Below are 14,259 nucleotides of genomic sequence, written 5' to 3'. Positions count from 1 at the left end.
ATGAACCAAACAACAACAACCACAAAATCCATGATTGATCAGAGATGGAGACAGGGACAGACGTCCTGCTGACATGTCCTGACCTAGGACAGAAGCAGAGCTGTTAATCTACAAGTCTCAAAATGCTGCAGGAAACCCCCACTTTCTATAGCTTGTTTTTTGGGGAATTAGTTTTGCTGAATTAGTTGTTTTTGAAATGGTTGTGGTTTGTATCAAAGGATCTAAAATTTCACAGCTTCTCCTCCGCCTAGGTTTTAGAAATGCTTGTGGTCCCACTTTCTCACAAAGTGTGCAGATGCCTTGCAGCAGAAGCTCCTCCCTACATGCTAACAACGTTCCTTCATTGAGGAGACACATTTTGGATAGTTATTGAAATCAGGTGTATGCATATCCACAGTGCATATGCATAGATCAGGTAACACATATCAACACAGAAGGATCAAGAAAGTTCATGCAAGCTGAGAGCAAGAATATAATATTTGACTAATATTACAGTAAATGTTTGGTAGTAGAAAGAAAAAAAGCAAACATTAGTCCATGAAAACAATTTTGGAATGAAAATGCAAACCCAAAATATACTTTATTAATTCAATGAAAATAAATTTTAGTTCAGTTGTGTTGCAAATATTAAATATTGGGAAAAAAACCCCAAAACTCAGGTAATTTTAATACTGCCTCTAAATTAGAAGCTTCAGAATTGTCTGGAAATCATCCTTCTGCTTGATTATACTGTTGAATATATATTACACTGTACACAGATTTAGTCAATACCATATAATTTTGTCTGAACAGGCAGTATTAAAACTGAAAAGAGCAAAGAGAAGCAAAAGAAAGCAGATTTTTAAACATGCAAAGACACACACCATAGCTGACTGATATGCCTTAAAGGAAAACAAAGGGATACCTACTTTCTGCTGCTAGAAGTCCTAGAAGGAAGGCAGCATTTGGACAAACAACAAACAGTATGAAGATTTCAGAACCAGCCATTTATAAAGCTGCAACCTAGCAGACTAATTTAGCCACAAAATAGTCTCAACAAAGTGACAAGGATCCCCCCAGTTTTTAATATGGATTTTCTATGTGTGAAGCAAATGGCACTGGCAGACTGGGATGGGAGGAAAACAAACACTTGGCATTGGGAAGGCAGCACATGGATGCAGTCTTAGAGATCTATTAATACCAGACTTTTCCCAACATTGGTTAAACAATTTTAAAAAACTCATGGACAAAAAGGGATTTTTTAGTAAAAATATTGTAGGAGTTGAAATGATAAAATAATTCAACATACTGCAAATGATTCATAACATATTAATATACTTAGTAAGCAAAATTTAGCAATGTTATATTGAAATCAAAAGTTTCAGTGAAAAATGTTATGTGAACCATTTAGAAATGCAACCACTTCTTTATTGCTTTTAATTAACAGTGTCTTTATGCCCTTTTTAAAAAATTTAAACATATCAGAGCAAAGAATCAATAGCTGAAAATCATAAAGTTAATAATGGAATGTTGGAAACACACAAACTCATGATCTCAAAACTGATAGCTGTGCTTGTAATACTAGCAAAGGAATTAGTAACAATTATAAGGTGAATGTAGTTTTTTTCTCCCCAAGCATTCATATTGTAAAATGTTACAGAACACCCTTTGCAAATATTTACGAAATCAATGCTAATTTTTGCATAACAAAAGTGGGTTTTTTTCCTTACTTCTGTTGATGAAACTGATGGGTTTTAAGATATGGGCTTGTACGGACAATATTTCATGAATTCTAAATCCCATAAAACAACTAATCATTCTAACTTGTGAGTTCAGCTACTTCCATGTATGTTGGAAACAGTGAGCTCACAACTTGTCTGTATCTGTGCTGTTTGACCTTGCTCTGAAGGACTAAGAGATTTAGCTTTATTCCCATTTTTATTATCGAATTTGAAAATCAAGATCTCATGCTGTTAAAAACTTCTTGTTTGCCACGACAACACAGAGTCTGACAAAACAGTACAGGATGAAAATTTCAATTTGCACACATCAATCCTGAGACAAAATACCAAAAAGCATCTGTAAAAATGCTGTGTGTGGAGAAAATGAGGCAGAAGCGCTGAAGGAGCCTCAGTGTGGCTGCTTTGTGTGCAGTGCAAAACCTCGCTTCTGTTTATCTGCTTCCGGAGCGACCACAGAGCCCAGCACTGACAGGAATGCAGGAAATACTGCAGCAGTGCCACTGCTCAGCACAGATGCAGGAGCACATTTGGCCATTCAGGCTCTTCTCTTGCTCTGAGGTTACCCCAAAGCACAGCTCGAGGATCCTTTACAGGAATCCAGACCTGTTTTGTGGCAAAAAGCTGCTCTGAAACCTCTTAGTCACAGTTCAGAAATGTGTGCCACAGCCCAAGCAATTCCAGCAGACATCAGAGAGTAACAGCCTTTAACAAAAGGTAAAGGTTGCTTTAATTAAAAGTCAGTTATGCAGTTTTCCAAAGACTATGGACTAGCCATTAGCTTAACTCCAGCACTGACTGGAGTGGCTACAAAAAGCTTTTGGAAACATAAATTTTACAAAAAACCTCTTCAATTTATCACTTTTTCTAACTGTTCGCCTGAAAACATAACCATTTTGAATCTACTTAACACCCCATATGAAACAGTCATCCTCAATTCAGCTTCTCAAGTCAAACCCCAAGAAGCAAAAGGAGGAAAAATTAAAAGCTTTACATTGGTGCTGTTCATTCCTAGCCTGAGGCACTGTTATAAAAACACTTGAAAACTGTATGTCTGTACATTCAGCTGGGGAACAAGTGGCCAGCATATGACAGAAGGAGAGGAAATCCTGTCTAGAGCTAATGTGCAACCAGGAGGGTCAGGCACTGGGCAGGGAAAGGGAGGGAGGCAGATGGGAAAGGGCAGCAGAGAGCAAATGCTGTGAATTTCCCTGGCACCTTAGGGATTTCATGGTCCACTTCAAATACTTCCTACTGGACCAGTTTTCCTCCTGTGACAGATTTAGCTTTCAGGGCTGCTGATTGCTACTTCTGATTTATGTTTGTTTCAGCATATTAAAAATATCTGAAACATTTGTTGCCTTGGAGAATACACATTTTAGAATGTCTTGAAGATAGGCAACCTGAAAGTCAAATGTTTCACATTCTAGAGAAGACCATTTGCAGCAGGCTTGTCAGCTGAGCTGCTTGGTGGCTTTGCTGGAGAAGTTACTGAACAGAGACTGTCAGCAATAAAGCAGAATTGTAGTTTGAAAGTATTTTAAAAGGTTTTGTCACACTCAAAATTCAGCAAGACTGGTTTGTGCCATGTTACCAACAGGATGGTAGCAGGATTAATTCAAGTTTTTCAGAGGATGGTTGCTGACAAAAGAGGAAACAGACCACCCAGTGATCAGCAAGTGGTTGGAACCAAGAGTTGTTAACACTGTACAAAGGAAAGAAAGATGTGTACAGAAAAAAAAACCTGGTTGACCTTAAACAAAATTTATCTCTTTTCATTCCCATCGACTTTAGCTATGCAATTTTCTGACTTTCACTGGAAAACTCTCTAACAAGAAGATCCTTTGTGATTCTGCATCTACAGAAGTCATCCAACTGGCTGCCAGCATTGCCTTCCTATCCTGGGGTAGCCCTCTGGGGTAGCACAGGAAGATGCTTCAAGGTTCCAGCAACCCCAGATTTCCATACTGAACTTTGAGAAAGAACACCTCTAGATTAATTGGGTAAAAAAAGAGAATTGAATTTTTCTGGTTTTGTGTTTGGAAAGCCTTGGAAGACAGGAAATGTGATTTGCATAACTTAATAAGCATCTATATTTCTGTATATTTATCTCTGTAGGAGTTCTGTATTTGCCTGTTTCTGACAAACCATTTAATTACAGTGACAGGCTTCATGAAATTTTATGGGAGGAATAATTGGCAGCCACATCTAAAATATTAAATGGTCTTCATTAAGAGTTTATGATCTGGAATAACATTATGAGGTACTAGGAAGGAAACTTAAATAACCTTAAGATAATCAAGTTTCTACTGCAATTCTTGAGTTTTAATTTCTCCAAACTAGTTTGGTTTAGAATCATCACAAGACCCATCCTCCAAGCCAGAAGTATTGAAAATACTATTAGTGTACTTCTGAAGAGGAAACAAAATAGATTTCGGTATCTAGGAATTCCAGCTGAAATGTTATAATCTCTGAAAGAGAAAGCTGAAAGAGTTGTAGAGTCTTTTCTTGCAAGGCTTAGTGTTCAATATTAAATATTTTGTCAGCTGAAGTAGTGGGTCAGAGAAACATAATGAAAACTACCCACTTAGGATGGTCTCCTGATCACTGTGATCCCCCATCAGTTTGATCAACAATATCAGGTTAGAGATTAACTTTGCTTTCCTGAGAATTCCTAGCTTTTGTTTCAGTTCTTTCAGAGATGAGCACAAGCTAACAATGGATCCAACACAGATATTCTGTACAATTTACATGTGCACTGGGTTCAAGAATTCTGTGAGCAGAAAAAAATAGAACCTGGAACTTTCCTGTAGAATGATATCTGCAATTACATCACTCTGAGGAAGACACATGTCCTGTTGATATGAGACTGAAACTGGAAAGCAGAACTGCTGTTTCCAGATTAGGAAAGTTGCCACTGCCAGTCATGCTGGTGGCCATTCACCACTGAAATGGGGGAAGTAGATGGAAACAAAAATTAAGGCACTGCAAGTAGTTCTAGGTGAAGTAAAACTGACTTATTCTTTCTTTAAAAGGATAGGTGGATCCTTAACTGCAAGTACAAGTATCCAAAAGCTGTGCTGAACTTAAGCCATGAGGCTTTGATTACTCATTTGCAATAAATGATCTGAGATTCTCAATCATTTCTATGGGGATTATGAATGGTGTTCGTGTCTAAGGACAAAGAAAAGTTTTAATTTTACTACTTGAAGTTGGATTCCAAGAAGTGAAATTGGGAGAATTTCAACCCAGAAAAGTTGTCCCCATTCTTATGGGGCATATCATTCCTATATTAATGACATTGAAATAATTTCTAAAAATTACTTGCTTAAATGAAATAGAAGGAAAGAAGTAATTAATTTATGCAGTCAATACATAGTTTTCTCACCTATAGAAATATTGAGACAGAGAATTATCACACAGCAGATCAACACACGCAATTAAGTTCCTGAAATGTCTTCTAGAGAAGTCATTATATAGCTAAAATATTCTGCCAGAACTCCTAAAGTGTTTAGAAAAATTAAAGACAGTCCTTTTGGTCTTAGGTTTTTCTTAAAGGTTAATTTAAATTGATCCTAAATCCTAATTTTAGATCAGACAAACCAACCCAGACTTTTGCACTGCAAATATTTTGAGCAATGTTATGTCAAAATTAAGATACATAACTAAGACAAGACTGTGTTAGCTTAAGGACTGACAGGTGATTTAAATTTCTGAATATGGGCTATGGACAAAAGGATTGCTTGGTAAGGTCACTGTCCTGTCCAAGGCCTAGATCAAAGCACAAGTATTATCTTCCCCTTTGAGTACATGTATTGTCTCTCTCTGAAGATTTGGGGTCAGAAACACTGTCCAGTGTGCTTTAAATAGGACACAGTCATATTGTTCTCTAAAACAGGAGTCAGGAAACTTTGGTACATAATGGCTTCTTTTTATAAATAACTATTAGTAAGGTATTAGAGCTTTGCTCCTGCCTAAGAATTCAAGACAAACTTTCAATAAGCTTTTATACTCAAGTAATATAAAGAGAAATGTGAAATTTTAACATTATTTATAATTAAATGTACATACAGTAAAAAAATAAAAAAAATCAGACAGAATTTCTGTAGAAGCTTAAAACTGTGCCGAGATTTTCTCTCCATTTTTGCTAGCTGTGAATGCCATTGTGACTGAAAATTATTCATCCTTTCACATGTAAATGTTAATTTAATATTCAATTTTATGGAATCTCAAGAAATGAGTAAATACTTGGTACTCTGGTCAGTATGGACTTAAGACATGCTGACTGCAGTAAATACACTTTCTGTTAAAATACCTGAGGAGGTGGGGTCTTCAGAGAAGTCTGGCAGCTCTTCAGGGGGGTCACCATAGAAGGAGTTGAATTTGTGGCTTGACACAGCTGCTAGTACTGCCCCCTGAATAAAAATACCCACACAGTCTCAATTACACAAAGCAGGATAACAAAACATTTCCAGACCCCTCGGATCACTCAGTCTCCTGAGGTCTCGTGTGTGTTGACCTTTTCAGTTTCTAGTCTTCAGCTCTGCCTCCCTTTTCACAGTGACCATATCGAACAGAAGAGCTGGTGATACACTAATGAACAGTAAAAATATTCTTTGCAAAGGGATTCATCAGAACAGATCTTTATGTGAATGCATTTTGAAATAACTGTGAGGCATGAATTCACATTGTAGTACAATGGAAACAAAATAACTAATCTCTTTATCTTTTCCTCTTATCTGGATTAGCAGGAATAAAATTTCACTCTTTAAAGCAAAACACTATGTTTTTGTTTTAGAAATGGTCATAATTTGACACTGACAGCACTAGAATACTTTGACACCCATAAGACATCAATATAAAAATAGTACAGTTATATAGACAGTTGCAGAGTCCCAGAATGAGCATTACAGGGGAATTTACAAACCCAGAAAAATGGTCACCTCCTTTGACATATATTTACTTGTTCAAGTAAATTACACTTTAACCACTCAGGTTTTAATGCCTCACAGTTATGGAAGTATGGATGAATTTCATGAAATATACTGCAGAACAGTGCTTTGGATCAAAAAAAAAAAATAAAATGAAGGTCTAAAAGCTCAGGAAACTAAATATAGTGGCCTCCCCAGGAAGAAATTCAGGAAATATCTGAAATTGCACCTAGAACAGGAATCAGGTCATATTCTAAAATGTAACAGATAAACATTTTAATGGAAGGATTACCTGGGCATACAAACCACCTAAGAGAAAAGAGCTGTTCATGAACTGTGGCAGCTGTGCATCCTCATCATCAGCCACATGAAACTTTTGCAAAGCAGCAGCTCAGTGTGAATACCTGATTCTGAGTTTTACTACAAACTGTAAAACAGCCCATAAACTGTAATGCTTCATGTTCCTGTCATAATTTTCTGAACCTTTCAGTGAATTCAGAAATGTTTCTGTTAAACATTCCATGACAGGATCAGAAGGAAAACCATGTTGTTTTGGGCTGAAATGTTAACATTCTTTTCAACATGGCTTAGAAATAAACTAGTATGTAGTTAAACATAAATAGGATAAATTGAAGAATATGTATTTACTCTTCTTCCACAAAGATATTAAAAATTACTATGTTACTTTTACTGTAAATGTAACACAATAATAACAGAAGTGATTGCACAATTCTCTCCAGTAATTCATATTACACAGAATTACTGAATTATTGAACACCTCATATACACCTTGACTGATACCAGACAATTTACACTGAAATTTGAAAACTATGCACTAAGAAAGAAAGGAAGGACAAACAGCCTTTCTAAGCATTTCAATAAACATCTGTCAAGGCCTGCTGCAACTTTTTATTTTATTGCTGACTTCAAAGCATGGATTTCTCTTAGCACTTTTTAAATGAATCAAGTATCACACAAAATTCAAGCTGTGTAATTATATTGTTTTAACACTACATTCAGTTTACCTTTAGTTTTCGTCTTGCATTGAATTTTCTCAACTGTTCTACTGTTTCTGGAAGATGAATCTTGTATGCATAGCGATCTCTCTCCTTGAAAAACCCCACAAAAAACAAACCAAAAGAACATTAAATACAAGCTTTTAATATCCTCTTGACACTAAGAAACCAGACAAGAAAATACCAGCTCATAAATATCCTACAGAGAATGAGGATTTGTTGCAACTTAAGAAAAATTTCCAGAAATTACGAGGGATTAAAGTGCTTTGACAGAATTCTTAACTTGGGCCAAGGATATTTTCTTTCTGTAATTGTTTCCCACCTTGTAGTAAGACCCCAGTGTTTTGTTTTACTGTTGTGCTTCACTGAACTTTGAAGCAGAAAGCAGTTCTGCTGTTTGGAATTCACAAACCTCAGTGAAGGAACATGCTCAAGCACTCTTTGACAGGGTGCTGGATACTTCAGGTGAGTTTGGGAGATGGGGTACCTGTCCAACAGGGCAGGAAATGCCAACCCAATACCAGCCAGGGGATGGTACAGGAAGAATTCTCCATTGTAGGTGCAGATGAAAAATGTGCCAATGAACAGTTGCAGTGACAGAAGGGACAAAACTTGCAGCGGCCATCTACCTTTCCCCCTGAAATTGTATAAAACCATTAATTTAATGTGTTTATCCCCATTCTTCTCCTGAATCAGAGTGAAACCACAGCAGTCTCTCTATGGCACTAAAGCTGTCTCTGTCTCATGCTGTATTTGCTCCTATCTATAAATGGTTTGGAAAGCTCTGAGTCAGCAGAGAAGGCAGTTTATTGAAGGCAAAAATGAGAAGACTGACTGGTGGAATGCCTGGTAAACAAAGTTGTCATAAACTAAACCATGTGACTTCCAACAAATAACAACATGGTCAAAAAGAGACCACAGACACCAGAAGTGCAGAGCTGCACAGGCAGAGCTTGCACATGCACATTTACTGAACTGCCTTTTTAACAAACCTAATTAGCTTAGTTGCTCAAACAACAAAAATTACAGGTTTTCTGCCAGAATGACCCTCAACCAAGCTCCAGCTTTGGCATCTCAATGTGGGTATGCTCTCACAGTAAAGAAAAAGTCCACTTACAAGCAGGTAAAAACAAATCACCTGTGTTTGTATAACATTCTGGGATTCCAAAACACGGTGTTCATTTCCATACCCTTTGATATCTGATACACTATGTATACTCCAGACCAAAAGACACAACTTTGCCTCTTTTTGAGTAGAATGGCTTGAACCTGCAGTTTCCCAACACACAGAAGAGCTGCCTTAACCACTGCCATTTCTGAGAGGTGAACACTCCCAATCTCCTCTGATAAGCTAGACCATTCTGCAGCTTGGAATACAAGAGTCGGAGGCAGAAAGAGAGCAGAGAAATGAAAAGTGACTCCATTCACTGGTGGTTACACCATTTACTTGGAGGGAGAAGAGCATATGGTCCTGTTCTTCCCAGGTTCTGTCTTTGTGGGTTTCTCTTTGTCTCATGTAGAGCACAAAGAGTCCAGCAGTAGACACCAGATCAGCCCCCTTTCAAAATAAGTGCCTTGTTTAAGTGAATGATATTATGACTTTTCTACCCTGGACAGCCACTATAGAAAAGCAAAGGATAACCAAGAAAATAGTTAATTCATCACCTTCTGACAAAGGTGCTTTGAACCAGCACTTTTCACCTTTCAATTCTGCTGCACAACCCATCATTCTCCAACCCCAATGTTTAGTACAGACTGAATGATGGAATGCTGAGAAGCTACAGGTGTATTTTCTCCTTTTCCAGTTGTAAACCTTCAGTGTGCAGCAATTACTCTTCCACTGGCTTAAAGTGTGTTTTAAGTTCTGCCATCACTGAAAAATAATTTGATTACCAGATGTCATATAATTTCATGCAGTCACAGCGGCCTTGGGGCAACACTCCACTACTTCCTTCCTTTTTGGTGGGATATTTTCAAGAATCTAATGTAAGGAAGCAGCACAGTTCAGCAGCATAACCTGCAGCAGTAGAGTGCATGGCTACATGACTAACAGGAAAGAAGTTTAGATATGACTGAGCAAAAAGGAGATCAGAAATTACTTCTCTGGAGTTTGAGAGCCACAGAAAGACACATTAACAGCTTCTTTAAGCTTTATGTTATGTTATGCCCTACTCCCTGCACTCTGGTGCTGCTGAAGATGTCCAACTGAGTTTGCTCTTAAGCAAGAGTTTAAGCCTGGCAATTACCAAAATCTCAGGCTCTAATCCTAGAAAGCATTTAAAGCATATTATCCCACATTTTGTACAGTTCATGTCTACCTTGAAAAGCTCAGAAAAACAAAGAAATCCATGTTTTTTTCCCTTAAATGAGAAAGTAGCATGTCAACAGCTGCTTTTACTACCTTTAACCAGGGGTGATTCAGTGCTTCATACACTGTTATCCTCTCTGCTGGATCCAGCATAAGCATGCGGCGCACCAGATCTTTGGCACTTTCAGAAATATGGCTCCATTGCCTAGGATTCATCTGATTAGGAACAAGAAAAAAAAATAGTAATAAGAATGTAGAAAAGAACTAGTATTTATCTACAATAATTGCAGAGATTTAACACTGGTTGGTGCTTGCAAACATTTCTGTGTAATGAATGTAAAATGAAATTTCTAAGGGTTTTAATAACTTGTAAAAATGGAATGCTAGTTGTTACTGAAATGGCACAAAAACTGAAGACATAAACCCTGACATGTCCTTAGTATTATGTTATAATCACATTGTAATTTCTACCTACTCTACATTCTGCTCAGATAAAAGGCACCACTCACTAGATAAAGTAAAACATAATTAGGCTCTGTTTAACTGTTAATGATGCATATGATAAATGCAGAAATTAAATCCACTCCTGAAATCAATATATGGCAAGAGAAATTATCTGTTTCAACCCACAATTTCATGCTAGTGATTCTGGGTAAGAAAGGAATGAGAGAATGCCTGTTGTGAACTACACTGGTCCTGTCCTGAAGGTGCTATGGACAAGGGCTCTTCCCAATAAATTCCTTTCAACTTCACAACAGGTAAAGTTTTTCCACTAGGAAAAGGAAAATGTCCTTTTCCTTCCTTTCTACAGGAAAGCATAAAAGGACAAGACAATACAATAAATCAGCAATTGCAACACTTTCAGAGCAGAACTTTAGGGGGTTCAAAATGAAGGATGATTTAGAATAAATTTCCATTCTGTGGATATATGCAGGTTTGTGCCCAACCAGTCAAAATGATGGACACCTGATAAAACCATAGCAAAGTAAGAAAATTCTTTATGTGATAATAAGGATAATATCTTTAAGGTATTTCTAGTATTTCTTTAAATTATGAAGAAGCTAAGTTTTATTTAGATGATAGATAGCTAACTTTACAAAGAACTAAATGCAAATTCAAAATTATAACCAGACTCTTCTCAATGTCACAATCTGATCATTGTAAGAGGTCCATTTTATTTAAAATAAGTCTTTACAAAAAACGGTCACTTTGAATGGAGGCACTCAGCAATGTTATCTGGCTATGAAATGCACATTTATAGCTGTGATTTAATTTCTTTTTCAGCTCTAATGAAATGAAGGTAATTGCAAATTTGACAGGATTTTCACTGAATAGACAAATTATTGTGGAAACAGGAACAGAAAAGGAACTAAGAGGACACAATGTACTGGTTGTAGCTTTTTTTTAAAAAAAAGAGAAGTTAACTTGTATCCTTCAAGAAGGTTTTAGCTGCTTAAGAGATTCCATAAGAAATCTTCCATAAAGTGAAATATCTGTCAGTCTGTGCAACCCCAAAACTAGTGCCATGAAGAAATGCTGCTCTTTCTAAGATTATAAAATGGAAAAAATGAAATATGTGCTCCTGACCAAGTCCAGTAACACTGCTGTCACTTACATTTTAGCAGGCTGTTAAGGTGATATAATAAATCAGACTGTCAGGCAGCTTTGAGAGCTTCCATTTGTAATTTGCTAATGCACAGCTCATGTATGACGTTGGTTCCAAAGCACAGCAAAGCTGATCTTAGGGAAACCCACAGTGAAGTTGCAGCTTTAAATTTGTCTCCACACTGGTCTGTGGGCTGAGGCTGTGAGAGCTTCTGTGTGCACCCTGACCTGCCCTTGGCTGCAAGTGGCTCCTGTTGAATCATCAGCTGAACTTTACTGCACTAAGAAGAAAAATGCCTGCCTGTATTTCTAAAATAACATGCATTTTATTTTAAATCAAGGCAATATGATGATGATGAATGTTTATGACAGCTCTGTTATAAACAGGTAACAGATCAAATTTTTGATCTGTTAGCTGATCAAAAATTTTAAATTGTTTATAAATCTGAGGTTACAGTATGTTCAAATTCACAGCTAAACCTCTTGTCTTCTTCCTGTTGGGCTCAATGTACAGTTAGGGGCTGGTTGTAATTATTTATTATTTCATCTGAGCACATATTTCCATATTCTAATTCCTAGTAATGATACAAAACACATCAAGTACAAGACAGACCGGAGAGGGAAAATAATTTCTCTTCCTTGTGACAGATTTCCATAAACTTTAACTTAAATCAGGCTAAATACAAACATCAACTTTCAGAAATGTTACCAACAGAGTTCATCTCATTGGAAAAGGATTCATGTATGCTGTCATTTACCTTGTATTTGCCTTTAATAATGCCTTCAAATAATCTTTCCTTGGTTCCATAAAAAGGCAAACAACCACTTAGCAGGATAAACAGGATCACACCACAACCCCAAACATCTACAGGCTTCCCATATGGTTCTCTTTTTACCACTTCTGGAGCCATGAAGTGAGGTGTTCCTACACGTCCTGAATGGAAATAAAAAGAAAATTGAGTCAAAGGGATGTGTGTCAAACATGGAAATGAAGAATATCACTGCATTAAACAAAAACAGTTTTAATACATTTTGTTCATGGTTTAAAGCTTTAAACACAATTCTTTTTACCTTAAGTTTATATTTATATACATATGTAGTGAGATAAATCAGCATTTTCCCTTTTGCTTAATTTTTACTTTAATAAACTGAGGAATAGTCCACCCGAGCTGGGAGAATGTGAAATAAGACTTGTAAGAGCACTGGGACTCTTCAGTAAAACTTGCCATATAAAAGTAAACCCATCAATTTGGACAATCTTTGAAACAGGAATTATTTAGAGAGCAAATACAAAGATGCTGTAGAGTTCTAGTCCACACTGATAACTTGAAAAAGCTGCATCTAATTGGCAAGAGCAGAGTTTGGTCTGATGCTCTGCCCATACCTTGGCTGGTCTACTGAAACTGCCAGCAAAAATGCAAAATGCCAGCAAATGTGGTATTCATTTATTTGAAGAGGGCAGTATCTTACTGCAGATGAAAAGATAATGCTAATTTCACAGAGTGCTTTCATTGAGTGTAATTAATGTTTTCCTATGAAAACAAAATGTATTTAGCACCAACTGATCTTTTGAGCAGATAAAACTGATTAGAATAACTTAATTCAATTTCTATGTAACACATTGAGCCAAATAAAGCAATTAACATTTTAACTCTTCTTATAAATGTTTCCCATTGTAAAGAGTTTTGTCTCCACTGCAAAAATTAAGCTTGGAATGCTGATGTTATCACTGCCACTTCAAACACTGCAGTCTTTGGACTACTCTGGTTCCACCAAGTACCAACAGAAGAAAAAGAACATCAGTTCAGCAAACTTTCACCACTAGCACCTCCTTCATAAATTATTGTTGCTTACTACAGTGGATTCCAGAGGCTCCATTCCAGGCCTGCAGCACCTGCTGGTTAGGAGAGCCTAAAATGCAGCCCAGAGGATCCAGGATGTTTTCAGGGCATGTATTTAACTCAATTTTGTCTTTGTAAAGAGACTCTTGTTGATCAACCTGTCCTGCTCACCCTCTGCATGGGAGTCAGCCAAATCACAGCACTCAGAACACCTGGGGGACTATTTGGATGTGGCTTCCTCAGTAAAGACCATTCTTTGGTCATCCCACCTAATCCAGGAACTTTATCTGACCATGTTCTTTTAATTAGTCCTTTTTGCATCTAAATGATTAAAATATTGTCAGAAAGACAGCAGCTTTTCAACCATACTCTTAAGAAAAAAACACCACAATTGCCATATTCTTCATGTGGCTTTCTGTTAAACCTTTTCAATCCCAGTTTAGCAGGGAATTCCTCTGCCAAACAAATGTTAGGGATCTGTCTGTGACAAAGGGATGTGACCTCATCACTAGGCTAGGCTGGCATCTTAACAAGTCCCTGCAGTCCAGGCTGATCTGACAGCAAAGGGGCAGTTCCACAGAGCCTTACCCAAGTCTTGTTTGTCTCAGTGGAAACTTTTTGAGACTTGGGTGCAAAGGAACCCACGTGCAATTTTGGGGCGGGTGTAACCTTTTTTCTTGTTGAAAAAAAAATCTTTTGTGGTACTAAAGCGCACTTAAATCTTTTTCATAAATACAAATGGAAAAGTGTATATTCTCTGAAAATTCTGCCTTCCCACCATGCTTTATAATTGCTGTTATAAAATCTGACAAGTGTGGAGAAGAGGAATTACTCTGAAGA

General features: G+C 37.1%; 1 protein-coding gene across 7 annotated transcripts in view; it reads right to left on the bottom strand.

The window, feature by feature from the left end:
• Nucleotides 1-14,259, bottom strand: part of CASK (calcium/calmodulin dependent serine protein kinase) — a 188,638-nt gene that overhangs the window by 61,052 nt on the left and 113,327 nt on the right. For 4 of the 7 annotated variants that reach the window (XM_036391774.2, XM_036391798.2, XM_036391783.2 and 1 more), the window contains exons 7-11: nt 12,337-12,512; nt 10,067-10,189; nt 7,675-7,758; nt 6,034-6,133; nt 909-926 (exon numbers count right to left, since the gene is read on the bottom strand). In XM_036391774.2, coding sequence (XP_036247667.1) covers nt 909-926; nt 6,034-6,133; nt 7,675-7,758; nt 10,067-10,189; nt 12,337-12,512 — 501 coding nt within the window. The remainder of the gene's footprint in view (nt 1-908; nt 927-6,033; nt 6,134-7,674; nt 7,759-10,066; nt 10,190-12,336; nt 12,513-14,259) is intronic. The other 3 variants (XM_036391791.2, XM_036391817.2, XM_036391827.2) reach the window with 1 other exon arrangement.

The sequence above is a fragment of the Molothrus ater genome, chromosome 2, assembly GCF_012460135.2.
Source record: "Molothrus ater isolate BHLD 08-10-18 breed brown headed cowbird chromosome 2, BPBGC_Mater_1.1, whole genome shotgun sequence".
Lineage (NCBI taxonomy): Eukaryota > Metazoa > Chordata > Aves > Passeriformes > Icteridae > Molothrus > Molothrus ater.
The sequence above is the reverse complement of the archived record's forward strand: the minus strand, read 5'-3'. Positions and strand labels throughout refer to the sequence as shown.